The following is a 16467-nucleotide window of genomic DNA, read 5'->3' on the forward strand; positions in this document are numbered from 1 at the left end:
GACACATGCGCCACCTTGTGCAGGTTTATGTGGGTAATGGGGAATCAAGCCTGGGTCCTTAGGCTTCACATGCAAGCGCCTTAACTGCTAAACCATCTCTCTAGCCCACTACTAACATTTTATAATTAAACTGTTTTCTGTTTCAATTTTAAACATTGTATAGAAGTCAGTCTCAGTGCAGTTCTCCTTCAGCGCCATGGTCTGAGCTGCAAACTGCGACCTCCAGGTCCAAGCATCATAGGCTGTGTCCAGCTTCCACCCTGCCCATTCCATTCCACTCAGCTTTCTCTGTTTGACTTTGCCCACTGGTGCATCATCCTGCAGATATGCCATCTAGTCCCTAGGCCCGATTCTGCTTACTCAGCACAGCTCAGCTCAACCCTGACTGCCCTTTTCCTATTTAGTCACCTCAGAAGCACACCTGTTCACCCCCACATTCTCTTTCACTAGCGTCCCGGGAGCTTCTTCCGGGAAGACACAGGAGGGGCCCCTTGGTTGAGGGGAAAACCTGGATCTGGAGGATCCTTATACACCTGGCCCATGTCACAGCTGGATGATCTTGGGGCTGTCCTCTCACCTCTAACTCAGTCTCTTTATCTGTAAGAATGCAGCTGTTCCATATGTAACAACTGGCGCAATAGTGGCATGTCTCCTAACGGGGAAACCAGCTGCTCTCTGACTGGACTTGAGGCCTGGTACTGAAAATCTAATCAAAAGTCTATGGCTGGAGAGGTCCTTAGTTCTAAGGGGGAACTACTTCTGTTGTTTGGCTAAATAGATATAGCCACCAAACTGCCATATAAACACTTATATTTATACTCATATATTAACTTTTGGTTAAACAAACTTCTTTTTTTTTTTAATTTTTATTTATTTATTTGAGAGAGACAGACACAGAGAGAAAGACAGATAGAGGGAGAGGGAGAATGGGCGCGCCAGGGCTTCCAGCCTCTGCAAACGAACTCCAGACACGTGCGCCCCCTTGTGCATCTGGCTAACGTGGGACCTGGAGAACCGAGCCTCGAACCGGGGTCCTTAGGCTTCACAGGTAAGCGCTTAACCACTAAGCCATCTCTCCAGCCCTAAACAAACTTCTTTTCAGATGGCAGTGACCACCAGGGTGACTCAAAACTCATCAAAGTGCTGAGAAGTGACAATGGAGTGTTCAGTACTAAATGATACATCACTATTATATCCCCCAAAGTTCAGGGACCACTGTACAAGAGGTGGAAGAAAGAGTGTAAGAGCCAAAGGAAGGGGAAGAGGGCTAGCAACACTGACTTCCTAAGTGCCTTTGACATTCATGACCTCACAGTGGCTGATGCTACATATACAAGACCCGAGTAATAAGAGGGAAAAAAATATGACATCAAAATAGAAAACAGACCATTTGAAAAGAAAGGGGGATTCTCAGTGTTTAAGGTGCTTGCCTGCAAAGCCTAGTGACTGGGGCTCGATTCCCCGGTAGCCACATAAAGCCAGATGCACAAAGTGGGCATGTGTCTGGAGTTTGCTTGCAGTCGCTAGAGGCCCTAGTGTGCCCAGTTTTTCTCTTCCCTTGCAAATGAATGCAAAAAGAAGAAAAAAAAAAAAAAAGGAAAGAAAAAAGAAAAAAAGGACAGGGGATTTGGGAGGGGGAAAAGGGAAGGTGATTGGAGGGTTAACATTAAGGAACTTGTCAATAATTTTTTTTTTTTAGTATTTTATTTATTTAAGGGGGGCAGATAGATAATGGGCACACCAGGGCCTCTAGCCACTGCAAATGAACTCCAGATTGCATCTGGCTTTACATGGGTACTGAGGAATTGAACCTGGGTCCTTTGGCTTTGCTGGCAAGCACTGTAATTGCTAAGCCATCTCTCTAGCCCTATGGTTTGTTTTAATGTGTACATTCCTATTAGAAAAAAGTCACAAGACTCTCTATAGGATGGTTACACTTGTCATACTTGGCCAGGCCCAAGAGCTCATCTTTTAACTTCACAAACTTTTTTTTTTTTTTAAACTGTGCTCTTGAGCTTTTCCACAGTGACACCTGCCTCCAGTGTGGCAGGTAGCATCTTGGTACTCAGACCTCCTAGGCCTTCCCCTGTAGTGTGGGCTGAGGCACTTCTAACAAAAGCTGCAGTAGTTATAGATGGAATACCATTGACTGCGGGCTCGATGTAGCCGTGTAAGGTCCTGAGTTCAAGATGAGTTTACAAAATGACTCTGCCTCTCATCTTGTTCTCCTTTGCTCTGATCGAAGTCACACACATTGTGAGGTGACCTTAAGGTGAGATCCACAATTCATAAAGACTCAACCAACTGTGTCCTGCTAAGGACTACTTAAGTAACTGTAATCCCAGAAACCTGGGAGGCTGAAGCAGGAGGACCACAAGTTCATGACCACCCTGAACAATTTAGCATAAGGCCTTTTCTCAAAATAAAAAGGGCTGGGGAGTTGTTAGCCAGGGAGGCCCCTGATGTCCCCAAAACATTACAGGCATTGCCAAGGCTCTTGGGTCTCCCCCCCTCCTCCCACTGAGCAGTAGATGGTAAGACCCTACTGCTGAAGATTCCACATGCTTGGGCTGCAGGTCACTGTGAAATCAAGTTGGAGCTGAGCTGAAAGCCTCCTCCCTGTGGACCAGCTGACAGAAAGCTGGAAAGAACACCACTGCATGCAGCTTTATGGGAGGCATAAGTCATCAACGGTGGAGAACAGTGGACATTGCAAGTCTTAAGATTGGCCAGCCAGGCCAAATGGTGCCAATAGTGGCATGTCTGTTACAGGTGAAACTAACCACTCTCTAATGAGACTAGAGGCCCACTTTGTGGAAGGGAAAACATGCCTAGTACTGAAAACGTATTCAAAAGCCTATGGTGGGGAAGGTCATGAGTCCTAGGGATGTAATACCTGTTGTCTGGATAAATGCATATATTATGCCCATCAAACTGCCCTGTGAACAGTTTTCTTAATGTTCATACCCATGTATAAATGCTACTCTCCCTTTTGGTTAGAGAAGCTTCTCTTCTCAGATGGTAGCAAACGACCACTGAGATGATTCAAATCACCACAGTGCTGAGAAGAAATGAATGACAGTGGAGAGCTCAGCACTGAAACATCTATATGACACCTTCCAAGGCTCAGGGTCCATTGCAGAAGAGGTGGCAAAATGTAGTCAAAGGGGTAGGACTGCTTACAATGCACTCTTCCAGATACACAATGGCCTGGATAGCCATGACCTCACGGGGCATGGCTACCTACACATCTTCATAAAAGGAGGAAAAGAGGATGGCATCAAAACGACTAAATGAGAGAGTAGGGAATATGATGGAGGGTGGATTTGTGAGGGGGAAAGTGGGGATGAGAGGGAATTATCATGATTTATTGTCTGTAATTATGAAAACTGTCAATACAAAAGTTAAAAAAAAGGACTGGGGATGCAGCTCCATGATAGAGCATAGCATGAACTAGTCCCTAGGTTCAATCCTTAGTAGAGCTGGAATAAGTTTTTAAGAATTTCTAAATGATCATTTTTTAAAATTTGTGAACATTTCTGAACATTTGTGAGCAATCTTTGCCATGCTTCTATATTTCTTTGAAGGAATTATGTGTAAAGTTTATTGAAATTTAGGGTTTTAAAAAATATCTTATTACTTATTTGAGAAAGAGAGAGAAAAAGAGGCAGATAGAATGGGCACACTAGGGCCTCTAGCCACTGCAAATGAACTCCAGACACATGCACCACTTTGTGCATCCTGCTTACATGGATACTGGAGAATTGAACCTGGGTCCTTAGACTTTGCAGGCAAGTGTCTTAACCTCTAAGCCATCTCTCTAGCTCTAAAATAAAATAAAATAAAATAAAAATAAATTCTGACTAGTAAAAACAAAAGACACATTAAAAAAATCAGGTAGAAATCATATTTCCTTTTAATTGACTACTTCATTCACAACATTTTCTCTCTTGCTTGTTGCTCTGGCAACAGGTCCCTACCTCTCAGGAATAGTTCATCTGACTACACTGAGCTGGTGTGAACATGGGTCCCAAACCAGGACTTTGGAAAAGTAAAACAAGGAAGAGCTCTTAAGAGCTCACCTTTCCTTTTCCTTTGAAAGGGATTGAGAATCACAGCATCCAAACAAAGAAACTATGAGGCCTGGAGCTCAATGCAGACATGGAAACCAAACATGTTAGGCACGAAGCACAGTAACCACTCAAACACTTCAAGGTGAGTATATAACCACTGGCCTCTGATTAGGAATGTCCCCACTCCACCGTTCCACAGGAAGATGTTTTGGCTTGTATTTAATTTCCTAGAGGTATAAAATCTACTAAAGGATACAATGGATCAGAACAAATGAGCTTACTCACAAAAAATATTCCTGAATGATAGTTTTTGGTTGCTGAGAATATTCAGCACATTATCATTAGAAACATTCAGGCAATCAGAGAAAAGGCAATTCAACAGTGACAGCCACATTCACCAACAGGTTTATGTAGGACACATGGATACACACACCTCTTTTTTTTTTTCAGTGTATATGGCAAACAGCCAAACCCCCTGATCATCAAAATAACTTATTTTGTACATTACAGTGCACAGAACAACAGAAGGAAAGACACTTTTCACAGGGCAACTGAAAAGCATTGTGCCAAAGGTCCATGTTGCTCTGAAGCGGAAGGACTGGAGCCCAGGGCCTGTGGCCTTCATGAGCTTGACCCCTCCTCTTTGACTGCAGGGCCCTCGGCAGAAGCTGCTTCCTCAGCATGTTTTGCTGGCTTCTCCTCCTCCTCCTCGTCGTCTTGGGGATAGAGGTCCGGGTATTTCTGCATGCACTCCTGCATGGCTCGGAACTGGTCTACACAGTCTGAACCCTTGATGTCCTCTGTGCTATAGTGGAAGCAGGAAAAGGCTGACTTGAACTGTTCCCCACAGGGTCCGCTGGCCATTCCTCCAAGGCATGGGCAATTCCAGTTAATGTCTCCATTTGGCAGTATCAATCCTGGAATAGAAGACAGGCAAGGTATGGTTGAGAGATGTTCTCACTTTCAGAACATGTAAAGCCAGTCCAGTTCTCACAGTGCTGGGCAGGCCCTACCCTGTGGACCTACCTTTTGATTGGGATTAGGTTCAGATGTATAGTACAAAACCAGCAATCCCAGGCCCAGCTGGACAAAGTAGCTCCTGGCACTTCTCCTCATATGGAGCACTAGCTTATATTGTAAGCCACCTCCCAGTGCTGGGAGACTTAACTCTGAGACTTAAATGCTGGAAACCACTTAAGGAAAAGAAAACATGGGAAGCTGGGTGTGGTGACACATAACTTTAGTACCAGTGCTCAGGAGGCTGAGGTAGTAGGATCTCCATGAGTTCAAGGCCAGCCTGGGGTACAAAATGTGTTCCAGGTCAGTCTAGGCTAGAGTGAGACCCCACCTGGGGGAGCATGGGGTCAAAAACAAACAAACAACAATAACAAAACAAACCCCACACAAACAAAAGAAGCAGTGATTACTTAGTGAGAAACTTGTTAAGGGACTTAAGTACTACTCTCCTTCCAGTCTCTGCTCCCCTCACACAGGTGCCCATGCCATGTGTCACAGTTTAGCTCAGCACAGCACATGCTGTACAATGAAAAGCAAGTGCTGTGATAGCACTCTTGTAAAAATAAACAAAACAAACAAACAAAAAACAAATTCTCCCACTTGAGGCAAGACCTAGAATTCATTCTGTAGGCCAGGCTGGCCTTGAACTCATGGTTATCCTACCTCAGCCTTCCAGTGCTGGGATTAAAGGCATAAACCAACACATTTGGCTCCAAACAAGCCATTTAACCATGAGCTGAAGGAAGTGAGGTTACAGATGGCTCTAAGTAGGAAAACTGCATTGGCCTCTTTCCTTTGATTTTACCTTTCTTTTCCTCCTCCCAACACCAACTCTCTTTTGAGTTTCACTCTTGCCCAGGCTGACCTTGAACTACCTTAGCTTCCCGACTGTTGGGATTAAAGCCTGTGCCTCTGTGCTTAACTTTGGTTGTCTTATCTTTGAACTGTTCACATCTTATTATTATTATTACTATTTACTCATTTATTTGAGAGAGAGTGAGAATGGGCCACTGCAATTTAGCCACTACAAAGGAACTCCAAATGCATGTGGCCACCTCGTGCATCTGGCTTATGTGGGCAGTAGGGAATTGAACCTGGGTCTTTATGCTTCGCAGGCAAACACCTTAACTGATAAGCCATCTCTCCAGCCCTTTACATCTTAATGGAATGTTCCTGTTTTCCAAAATGGTTCAAAGAGGATTATTTCATTTTCAGTATATGATGATCATACAAATGTGATTAATAAAGAAGCTTCTAGCTGGGTGTGGTGGTGCACGCCTTTAATCCCAGCACTAAAGAGGGAGAAGTAGGTGGATTGCCATGAGTTTGAGCCCGGCTGAGACTACATAGTGAATTCCAGGCCAGCCTGAGCTAGAGTGAGATCCTGTCTTGAAAAACAAACAAACAAAAAAAGCTTAGTGGTTAAGGTATTTACCTGCAAAGCCAAGGGAGAAAGGTTTAATTCTCTGGGACCCACATAAGTCAGATACACAAGGTGGTACATGCGTCTGGACTTCGTTTGCTGTGGCTAGAGGCCCTGGTGTGTCCATTTTCTCTATCTGCCTCTCTCAAATAAATAAAAATAAAATATTTAAAGATGTCTTTGAAAAATAAAAAAGCTTCTTACATGAGATTTCTTGAGACAGGGAACACTAAGAGTGCCTTTAAGACTGGGAATGTAATACTTGCTTAGCAAGTGCAAGGTTTCAGCTTCAAGCCCCAATATGGCCAAAAAATAAAAATAAAAAAAGGAGAGACACAGAGAAAACAAAGCCTTTAAAATACCCACTGAAATGACCCATGACCCTGCACTCCAGGGATGGAGCAGAGTCCCACGTAAGTCCCAGCTGGGGAAGCTTTACCAGTCAATAGATGTGCTGCTACTTTTCTTTATAAATGCTCTTTTCTTTTCTCTCTCTTTTTTTCGAGGTTGGATCTCACTCTTGCTCAGGCTGATCTGGAATTCACTATGTAGTCTCAGGGTTGCCTTGAATTCATGGTGATCCTCCTGCCTCCCGAGTGCTGGGATTAAAGGCGTGTGCCACCACGCTTGGCTTTTAATATTTTTATATATTTATTTGCAAGCAGAGAGAGAGAGGCAGGTATGTAGGGAGTTAGAGAGAATGGGCACACCAGGGCCTCTAGCTACTGCAAACAAACTCTAGATGCAAGCACAAGTTTTTGTGTATCTGGCTTTACATGGGTACTGGGGAATTGAACTTGGGTCATTAGGTTTTGCAGGCAAGTACCTTGACTGCTGAGCCATCTCTTCAGCCCTAAAATGCCTTTCTTTAGCCATCATCTTGAGCAAACTTTTTCTTTTTTTTCAATCAGTATATTTTATTGAGATAAAAAGAAAATATGGGGCTATAGAGAAGGCTCATTGGTTTTTAAGTGCTTGCTTGCAAAGTCTGACAGCTCAGATTTGATTCCACTGTGTCCATGGAAAAAAAGATGCCCAAAGTGGCACATACATATGAAATTCATTTGCACCGTCAAGAGGCTCTGCTATGTTCAGTCCTTCTATAGACCATTCTATCAATCAACTGTCTATCCATCTATCTGTCAGTTAGTCAATCAATCAATCAATCAATCAATCATCCATTTATCTGTCTCATCTCTTCCTGTCTGTCTGATTTGAGCAAACTTTCTGATATCTGTCTGCAGTGTGGTTTCTGGGCTTCATGGAGACCAAGTCTGGACTATAGCCATGACCCACAGGATTCCCAGAGCCCAAGTCTCCCCTACAATTTACTACCTCTCCCTACTACCCTAGCATCTCAATGCAGAAACACACACACCAACAACAAAAACAGTGCAAATGCTGACCCCTGGAGGTTCAAGTCTACTAACCTGCACAATGAGTTTCCCAAAGAAAGAATACGGACATTGAGAAACTACAACTCAATTAATTAAAAAAACAAACAAAAAATTTGGGCTAGGGAGATGGCTCAGCAGTTAATGGGACTACTACCAAAGGCTGCTGTCCCAGGTTTGATTCCCCAGGCGCAATGTAAAGCCACATGTACAGAGTGGCACATGTATCTGAAGTTTGTCTGCTCTCTGCTTGCAAATAAATAAGATATTACAAAAACAAGAATAGGGCTGGAGAGATGGCTTAGTGGTTATGGCACTTGCCTAAGAAACCTAAGGACCCAGGTTTAACTCTTCAGACCCCATGTAAGCCAGACACACAAAGTGATGCACATGTCTGGAATTCGACTGCAGTGACTGGAGGCCCTGCTGCACCAATTTTCTCTCCTCTCTCATTAAAACAACAACAACAACAACAACAAAAACTACAGCCCAGAAGCCAAGTGTTGTGATGCATGTCTATAATTCAAATATTCAGAAGGCTAAGGCAAGAGGATCCCAAATTCACAGCCAGGTTAGGCTATACAGTGATCTCATCAAAAACAGAACAACAACAACAAAATTACATCTAGGTCTACAGAGTCCTTGCTTTATTCCTTCTCTGGGAAGGTAAAATGAAACAGTCACCAGCCAAGAACACCTGGTGCTAATAGGCATTAGGGCACACAATACAAACCCACAATAAAAACAGTAGCTTCAGTAGTTAAAGCCCAGATATTCATTTTAAACATATGGAGGGGGCTGGAGAGATGGCTCAGCAGTTAAAGTGCTTACCTGCAAAGCCTAAGGACCCAAGTTCAATTCCCCAGTGCCCACATAAATCTACATCAACAAGGTTTATGACTAGTGAATTAGTGTGTAGATTGTTGGTTCTAACAAACCTACCTTACTTACACAGGCTGGGGTTAAGCATCTCATGAGTCTGGCAACCTAGAACCTTTAGAGCAATGTCTTAGGCCAAGTAACCATTTCTGTATTCAACCATAAGCCCAGGAGTAAGTGCTCTGACTATCTTAGTTGAGCCAGGTTTTGGAAATTGCATCTATGTCCAGTGACCTTGACAACCCAAATGCTACAGGAGCACTTAAGGGGACCTAGCAGGGACTTCAGCAATCTCATAGGATCAGCCACCCGACTGCTGTGTGCTGCCTGTAAATACACTGGGTAGAATGGTAGTATTCACGTTGGTAACCTGATACTTTTAACTACTGAAATCTAGACAAGACTCCTCACAGCTTAACCACCATTGAACACAGCTGTCTCAAGTCAGTGTAAACATTCCAGAGAGAAGGGGCAAGGGTTTCAGTAGGGACAAACTGCTGCTTGATGGCTCAGGGCAGCTCCAACCTCTTGGAGACAGACATAGCATCCACAGGACCAGAGAGCTGGCTGTCACTAAGGTGGACACCTCCAACCCAGCCTGAGATGGGACAAAGTGGGAAAGGAACTCAACACCGAGCCTCCTTTTGAGCACATCTATGGGTCTCTGCATCACTTACCATGTTCCTCGTATGGATCATTGGGGTCGTCAGCTACTAGCTCAGCACTGCTGGGAGTTTCATGGTCTTCTTTGGTCACAAAAATAATTCGATCCTTCCCTAATGTTTAGAGAGGAGAAAGACACATTTCACTTAAGAGCAATGATGACACCTCAAACTCAGAGCAGCCAGTTTGAAGACTGTCCGACATGCAGCCCCCAACTGCTCTCAAAGCCTCCCCCTGGACTGCGGCACTGGCTTTGGAGGACAGCCTAGCAGACACTCCTCCTGACAGCTTGAGCTGGAGCCAAAGCACTACCTGGGCAGTAGGTAAAGAGGAAGGTGACATACCCTGCCTTCTAAACTTGTAGGAGACAAAAATACACAATCCAGCCAAATGTGTCTGTTCTGGTCCCCAAATCTGCCACCAGTCCTCTGTTGTAAGTCTCTTCTTCTTTCCACCAGGAAAGGAACAACACTTCCCTCCCTCCAGGCCTAGGTCACAAGGAGTCCTGCAAATTGAGGGCCAGAAGTTCTCAGGGTACTTGAAACCAGGTGCCTCACCTGACCCTGCTGCACAAGCTGCTCACAGGCTGGAAGGTGGAAAAAAGGGCACTACAGAAAAAAACAAAAAACATGCTTTCAGGTATCCCTCAAAGAGCCTGGGGACAACTGAGAAGCAAGAACACTGTAGGGCCCACAGTGAAGCAGCCATGATGGACCTCCCAGAAGAGAGCCTGGGAAATGCCCTAGCACCAGCCTCTGGGAAAATAAAAAAAAGACCACAAACAGCTGAGTACCCTCTAGGACTTCTGGTTTCCAATCATGGCATGGGAAATAGGGGACATGTAACAAAAGTGCTAATGTTTTCACCTTCCATGAATAGCCCAGAGAAGGCACAGTTCAGCTTCTTCAGGGTCTCCACCCTTGGGCCTGGCTGTCAGAGGGTCCTGAGGCCTCCAGGGAAACAGACACAGGAGGCAGGTGCATTATTGGGACTTGTTTCTAACAGTGTAAGGATACTGGATGCCTCACTTTATCTGAATCCTGCAATGACGTCACCCACTAAGTACAGCAGAAAGCAAAGGCTCAGCCAGGTATGGTGATGCACACCTGGAATCCCAACTACTCAAAAGGTTGAAGCAGGTTAGAAAGTTCAAGGCTTGCCTCGGCTACCATGTGTTTTTTTAAAAAAAAGAAAAGAAAAGTAAATTTAGAAAGAGACAGACAGACAAAAGGCTCCAAGAGGTTACCCAAGATTAACAGGAGATAGGCAAAACAGACCCCTCACCTAGCCAAATCCCTTGACTCTCGCTCCTGAATGCCTGGTACTTATGAGGACTTCATCTCACCTGCCTATAATCTTTGACCACCCGTTAACCCCATAGCAGGTATGTTTCATATCAGCACCCACAGTTTACAGTGGGTCATCCACTTCCCTGGCAGTCCCTGGAGGACAGACTAGATTGAGCCAACTTTGGGTCCTATGTGCTATCTAGTCCCTTCTCCCCACAACTTCCTAAGAGACAGTAGTACCTCAGTTTAGTGGCATTTGACACAGGGGAGGTAGCAAAGTGACTCTCTAGCCACGTCTGCACAGGGTCTCCCACACAGGCAGACAGCAACAATAACTAGGTCTTGGCACACACAGGGCCTGGAGCGCTGACCACCTGGGTGCTATGATCACACAGGTGGTCTCTGCCTCAACACTTCACAGTATCTATCTCAAGTCCTTCTCCAATGTGGCTTGGGAAGCATTTAGACATGGACTGACCTTGGAAACTCTGGCCAGTTTTCAACACTCAAAAGCAGCCTGCAAAACTGCTGAATGCTAAGCAAAATTAGCTGACACAGAAGTTCTCAGCTCAGCTCTGACAGCTGTGCTGCCCCAGACCTCAGCTCAGCACAGCCTAAAGCTGAGACTGTCATAGGTTCAAAAGGAAGGAGCACAAAACTGGGCATAGTCCAGAGACAAAGCCAAATCAAGCTCTCGGACACAGCCATGTTGCTCCTGGACTTCCCAGGGGACTGTGATACCCAGCCAGGTTAGGACTCAGCTGCCTAGCACAGTTCTACAGAAAAAAACCCATGCTCCTCCTGGAATACCAAGCTCTTGGACTCCCCCTTGGCACATGCTTCATACTGAATCCAGGGAAGAATAGTATCTGCAACATCTTTTGCACATTTGTACCCTGTGCAATGCCTTTATACCCGTGGGTTCGGTTAGTCCTCACATCATCGCAGGGCAGTAATTACCCATTCTCCTTTCTCCATAGATGGGAAACAGACCCGAAATAACAGTGAAGGCACAGCAAGAATAGTACCTCTGCTCTGAAGGATCCCAAATATGTCACCTTATATGCTGTGCACTCAACACCTGTTCCACAAGGCCTATGCTTTCTGAAGTGAATATGCTAGGGGGTTGGGGATACAGCTCAGGAGAAGAGCACTTGCCTAGCATTTGTAAAGTATTGAGTTGTCTCCAGAACTGAAAAAATAAATAAAAAGTAGATGCAAGAACCAGCACAAAATTAAAACTGAATTTGAAAGTCGGGTGTGGTGGTGCACGCCTTTAATCCCAGCACTCGGGAGGCAGAGGTAGAAGGATCGCCATGAGTTCAAGGCCACCCTGAAATGACAGAGTTAATTCCAGGTCAGCCTGGACCAGAGTGAGACCCTACCTCGAAAAACAAAACCAAAAACAAACAAACAACAACAAAAAAAAAAACCACACTGAATTTGAACTCACAATCCTTCTGTCTCAAACTCCTGTTTCTTAGGGGACTGCAATATGCAGCCAGGGTTGTTTTTTGTTTTTCGAAGTAGGGTCTCACTCTGGTCCAGGCTGACCTGAAATTCACTATGTAGTCTCAGGGTGGCCTTGAACTCATGGTTATCCTCCTACCTCTGCCTCCCGAGTGCTGGGATTAAAGGCGTGCATCACCATGCCTAGCTGAGTTTTTTTTTTTAAATATATTTATGAGCAGAGACAGAGAAGCTGCAAAGATACAGAGGAGAGGGTGGGCGCACAAGGGCATCTAGCTACTGCAAATGAACTCTAGATGTGTGTGCCACCTTGTGCATCTGGCTTATGTGGGTACTGGGGTGTCGTACCTGGATCTGTAAACTTTGTAGGCATCTTAACTACTGGGCCATCTCTCCAGCCCCAAGTTAAAGAGTTTGATATATTTGACTGCTTAGCACTTTCACCTTTAAAATCTGACTTCCTCAAATGCCTAGGATTTTTGGAAGGAAACTCAACAAATACTAAACTCCTCTGTTCCAGGGACCTTTCTGGAGTTTTAGGGGCAAAAGTCAAAACACCTCTCTCAGTCAGGCATGGTGGTGCACACCTGGCACTCAGGAGGCTAACTGCCATGAGTTCAAAACAGCATGGGCAGCATAGCAAGTGCCAGGGCAGCCAGGGTTACACAGTCCTCTCAAAAGCAACCTCTGCTGAGCACAGTGGTGCACGCCTTTATTCTCAGCACTTGGGAAGCAGAGGTAGGAGGAGCAATGTGAATCTAAGGCCACCCTGAGACTACATAGTGAATTTCAAGCAGCACCAAGTGCATCTGGCTTATGTGGGTTCTGGGGAATCAAACCTGGGTCCTTAGGCTTCGCAGGCAAGCGCCTTAATTGCTAAGCCATTTCTCCAGCCTCCACTCACTCTTTAGAACCTCAAGACTGGAGGGGATGAAGGAGCATGTATCTGAATAATAAAAAGCTCCCTGTAATAAGAGTATGTGTCTAGCCCTCATCAGCTCCTGCTCTGTACCAGGGCTTGTGGATCAGAGCTATGACACAGGCACGCTAGTGGAGAAGCCTGGTGGGGACGCAGATTTCCACTGAAGAAGAGAAACTCAGAGGTAGGATCCAATCTGGAGGTAGGTGTTTGATAAGAGTTTAGGGAGGGAAGGAGTAAATAAGACATTCCTTAAAGAACTGCACAGGCAAAGACTGGGAGGCAAGATGACACAATGCTCATTCCCACATAGTCAGAGGACTGGAAAGCAGCACTTGTAATATCTCTAAAGCCCTGGGAAGACACCGGCAGCCTTTTCTTCATGTCATCTATCACAGCATGAAATTATCCATTCATCTGGTGATGTCTTAATGCCAATTACTTCTCATGTCATAAAGACAGACAATGAATGTACCACTTTTCTCACTTCTATATGCCCAATGACTGGTATATCACAAGTGTGCAGTAAATGTTTGCTAAATGAACAGAAGGTAGGTTCTTTATTACAAAGAGAAAACTAGTGGTTTGGGGATTTAGCCCAAGGTTCAGACCTGAGCAGTCAAAAATAAGAAGGCTAATTTCCCCAAACTATGAAATGGAAAGATCTTTGAATCAGGAAAGATAGGACTCCTTGCTGCAGTGGCAGCTGGATCGACACACCCATTCTGTAGCCATGAAGCTGGGCGTGGTGGCGCACGCCTTTAATCCCAGCACTTGGGAGGCAGAGGTAGGAGGAGGCAGAGGTAGTGAATTCCAGGTCAGCCTGGGCTAGAGTGAGATCCTACCTCAGAAAAAAAAAAAAAAAAAAAAGGTCACGAAAAGACCCAATCCAAACAAAGGGAACTAGCACAAACAGAAAACTAAGGAAAGGAATAGTATGACACTTACAGAGAAATGTAGCCAACAGAAGGCCAAAGAATGAGGCTATGCACACACTGTGGAATATCATGAATGCCAAGCTGACCTTTAACCTGGAGAGTGGGTAGACCTCTGAAGTAACTGTCTACAGGTAAGTAATCTGCTCAGAAAAGAAGACAGGCATGTGCCTGGGTTTGTTCCATAATGATCTGAGCACTCACTATATATCAAGTCTTCTGCTAGCTCTCAGCTTGGTGGGAGGAGAGGCAGGATATACAATATTCAAAAAAAAAAAAAGAAAAGGTAACTTTGAGATATGAATGATGGAAAGGTTCAGGGAAGGCCTCTCTGAGGAGGTGACATTTGAGTGGGATCTTACAGGATAAGGAATTAGCAACGTGAAAATAAAAGCTGGAAGAGGGCTGGAGATATGACTCAGTGGTTAAAGGCACTTGCTTGTAAAGCCTGACAACACGGGTTTGATCCCTTAGAACCCACGTAAAGACAGATGCCACAAAGTGGCAATGCATCTGGAGTTCATTTGCAGTGGCAGTAGACTCTGCCATGCCCACATTCTCTCTGTGTCTGCCTCTTTCTCTCAAATAGAGGAAGAGAGAAAAGGCAATAGAGTCGTTGAGTAGCAATGGGAAGATGGGAAAAGATGAGGCTGGAAGAATAAGCCTTTACATAATTCCTTATCCTTTAATATATATATATATTTATATAATATATATTTGCCATATATATACACATATATGGCAAAAATAAAGGTCTAAAAGTGAGTGCTGTTAATTCCCATCCCCAAACCATGAAATGGAAAGATCTTTGAATCAGGAGATAGGACTCCTTGCTGCAGAGGCAGCTGCACACCCATTCTGTAGCCTCTGAACCCTCCCAGAGAGAGAGGTGGTATTCACCTGCCTGGCCTCATTGCCCCAAAGGCTCAAAACTGACTAGCCCAATGAAGAAGGGCAGCAGACTTGGGAGGAAATGAAAAACATGATAAGTAGCTGGGCGTGGTGGCACACACCTTTGATCCCAACATGAGGAACCTGAGGCAGGAAGAGTGCCTGAGCCAGAGTGAGACCCTACCTATTTATTTTATTTTTGCCACGTGGTGCACGCCTTTAGTCCAGCACTGGGAAAGCAGAGGTAGGAGGATCGCTGTTAGATCAAGGCCAGCCTGAGACTAAAGAGTAAATTCCGAGTCATCCTGGGCTAGAGGGAGACCTTACCTTGAAAAACCGAAAAAAAAACTGTTCTCACTAAAGATGTCAGTGAATTGTTTTGAATGGGGCAGTTCCTCTCTAGACTAGACTCCTCACCACAGAATTTTGAATAGCTCCAATTTTCTTGGTAGCTTTACATTCTCCAACCGAACATCCCCCTTTTCTGGCCAGGAGATTGGCCTCTTGAATATCTGAATGAATAAAGCCCAACCTTTCAATTTGCAATACAGGAAAGGGCCCAGAGTGGCAGCTAAGGAACCAGGAGGCAGTCAGTGAAAAAGAAATCTTGCCACAGACCTGGATAGTCCTCAATTCTTCGGGGCTGTTACGTAAAAGGTAGCAGTGGGGAACCAAAAGCGCGTTTCTTGACTTTGGCCAAGTCCCTACCTGTATTAAGTTTACTGTTTGATAAGACGTGAACACTAACAGAGTCTTGACTTATAAAGTCACTGCAAGATCGGCTAGATGAACCAGCCTCATTAAATTTAAACAATGCCCGATACGTACTAGGAGCTCAGAAGTCCTCCCGTGGGTGGATCTTCATTCACTCCGGCACAGCTCGCTCTAGCCCGGGACAGTTAGGAAGCCCGTGCACGAAGGAACCACGTGGGGCGTGCTAGGAGCGATCGTGGCTAATTGCTAACACTATCCAATTACGAGTCAGATACACTTCCACAACCCCTTGCAGGCCATTTGCGCCATCTCCCACGTGAGGCCCCTCTGAGAGTTGGGTTCGAGCTTCACCATGACCTTGGACTAGCCCTCTTCCCCAGGAAGCCTCTTGGTTTCTCATCAGTCAAACAAGGTCTTCGAACAGGCCGCACACTCTGCCTCCAAAGGTCCCTCGCGTCGCCTGCCCCCGCGGGTTGTGAGGACGCGGGGTGCCCCGGGGCCTGTGGCCGGGATGAACGGACCGCAGGTCTTGCACAGGCCCTGGCAGGCCGGTCTCCATGGCAGCTGCCCATCCTACCCACCTTCCTGCCGGCAGTAGGACATGGTTGCTCCCGGCGCTCGGAACACTGGCAAGGCGGCAGGCGCGGTAGCGGGTACACCTTCACGCCGTGACCTCCCTTCTCCTCAGGCGCGCCGGGCCGCTAGTGAGGCCCGCGCAAACCCGCCCCCTCCAGGCCTGCCCGCCGCGCGCCTGCCTCGGCTCCGGCTCAGCCGCGGCGCTGCCGCTCAGCCAAGAAACT

General features: G+C 45.6%; 1 protein-coding gene across 1 annotated transcript; it reads right to left on the reverse strand.

Annotated features, from left to right (window-relative positions):
- Positions 1-3893: 3893 nt before the first annotated feature.
- On the reverse strand, positions 3894-16419 carry Chchd4 (coiled-coil-helix-coiled-coil-helix domain containing 4). Its single transcript, XM_004673342.2, has 3 exons — positions 16249-16419; positions 9464-9562; positions 3894-4990 (listed from the first exon to the last, which is right to left on the reverse strand). Exons 1-3 carry the CDS (start codon positions 16268-16270, stop codon positions 4695-4697), a joined length of 417 nt encoding a protein of 138 aa, XP_004673399.2. The 5' UTR covers positions 16271-16419; the 3' UTR covers positions 3894-4694.
- Positions 16420-16467: the final 48 nt, after the last annotated feature.

Source organism: Jaculus jaculus, chromosome 6 (genome assembly GCF_020740685.1).
Source record: "Jaculus jaculus isolate mJacJac1 chromosome 6, mJacJac1.mat.Y.cur, whole genome shotgun sequence".
In the NCBI taxonomy this organism is placed as follows: Eukaryota; Metazoa; Chordata; class Mammalia; order Rodentia; family Dipodidae; genus Jaculus; species Jaculus jaculus.

Excerpts from the sequence above, each read along its gene's own strand:
- Chchd4 (XM_004673342.2), bottom strand. The coding sequence starts at position 16,270 with ATGTCCTACTGCCGGCAGGAAG. Across the intron at positions 9,563-16,248 it reads GTCCTACTGCCGGCAGGAAG|GGAAGGATCGAATTATTTTT; the intron begins GTGGGTAGGATG and ends TCTAAACATTAG. Across the intron at positions 4,991-9,463 it reads TGATCCATACGAGGAACATG|GATTGATACTGCCAAATGGA; the intron begins GTAAGTGATGCA and ends CTTCTATTCCAG.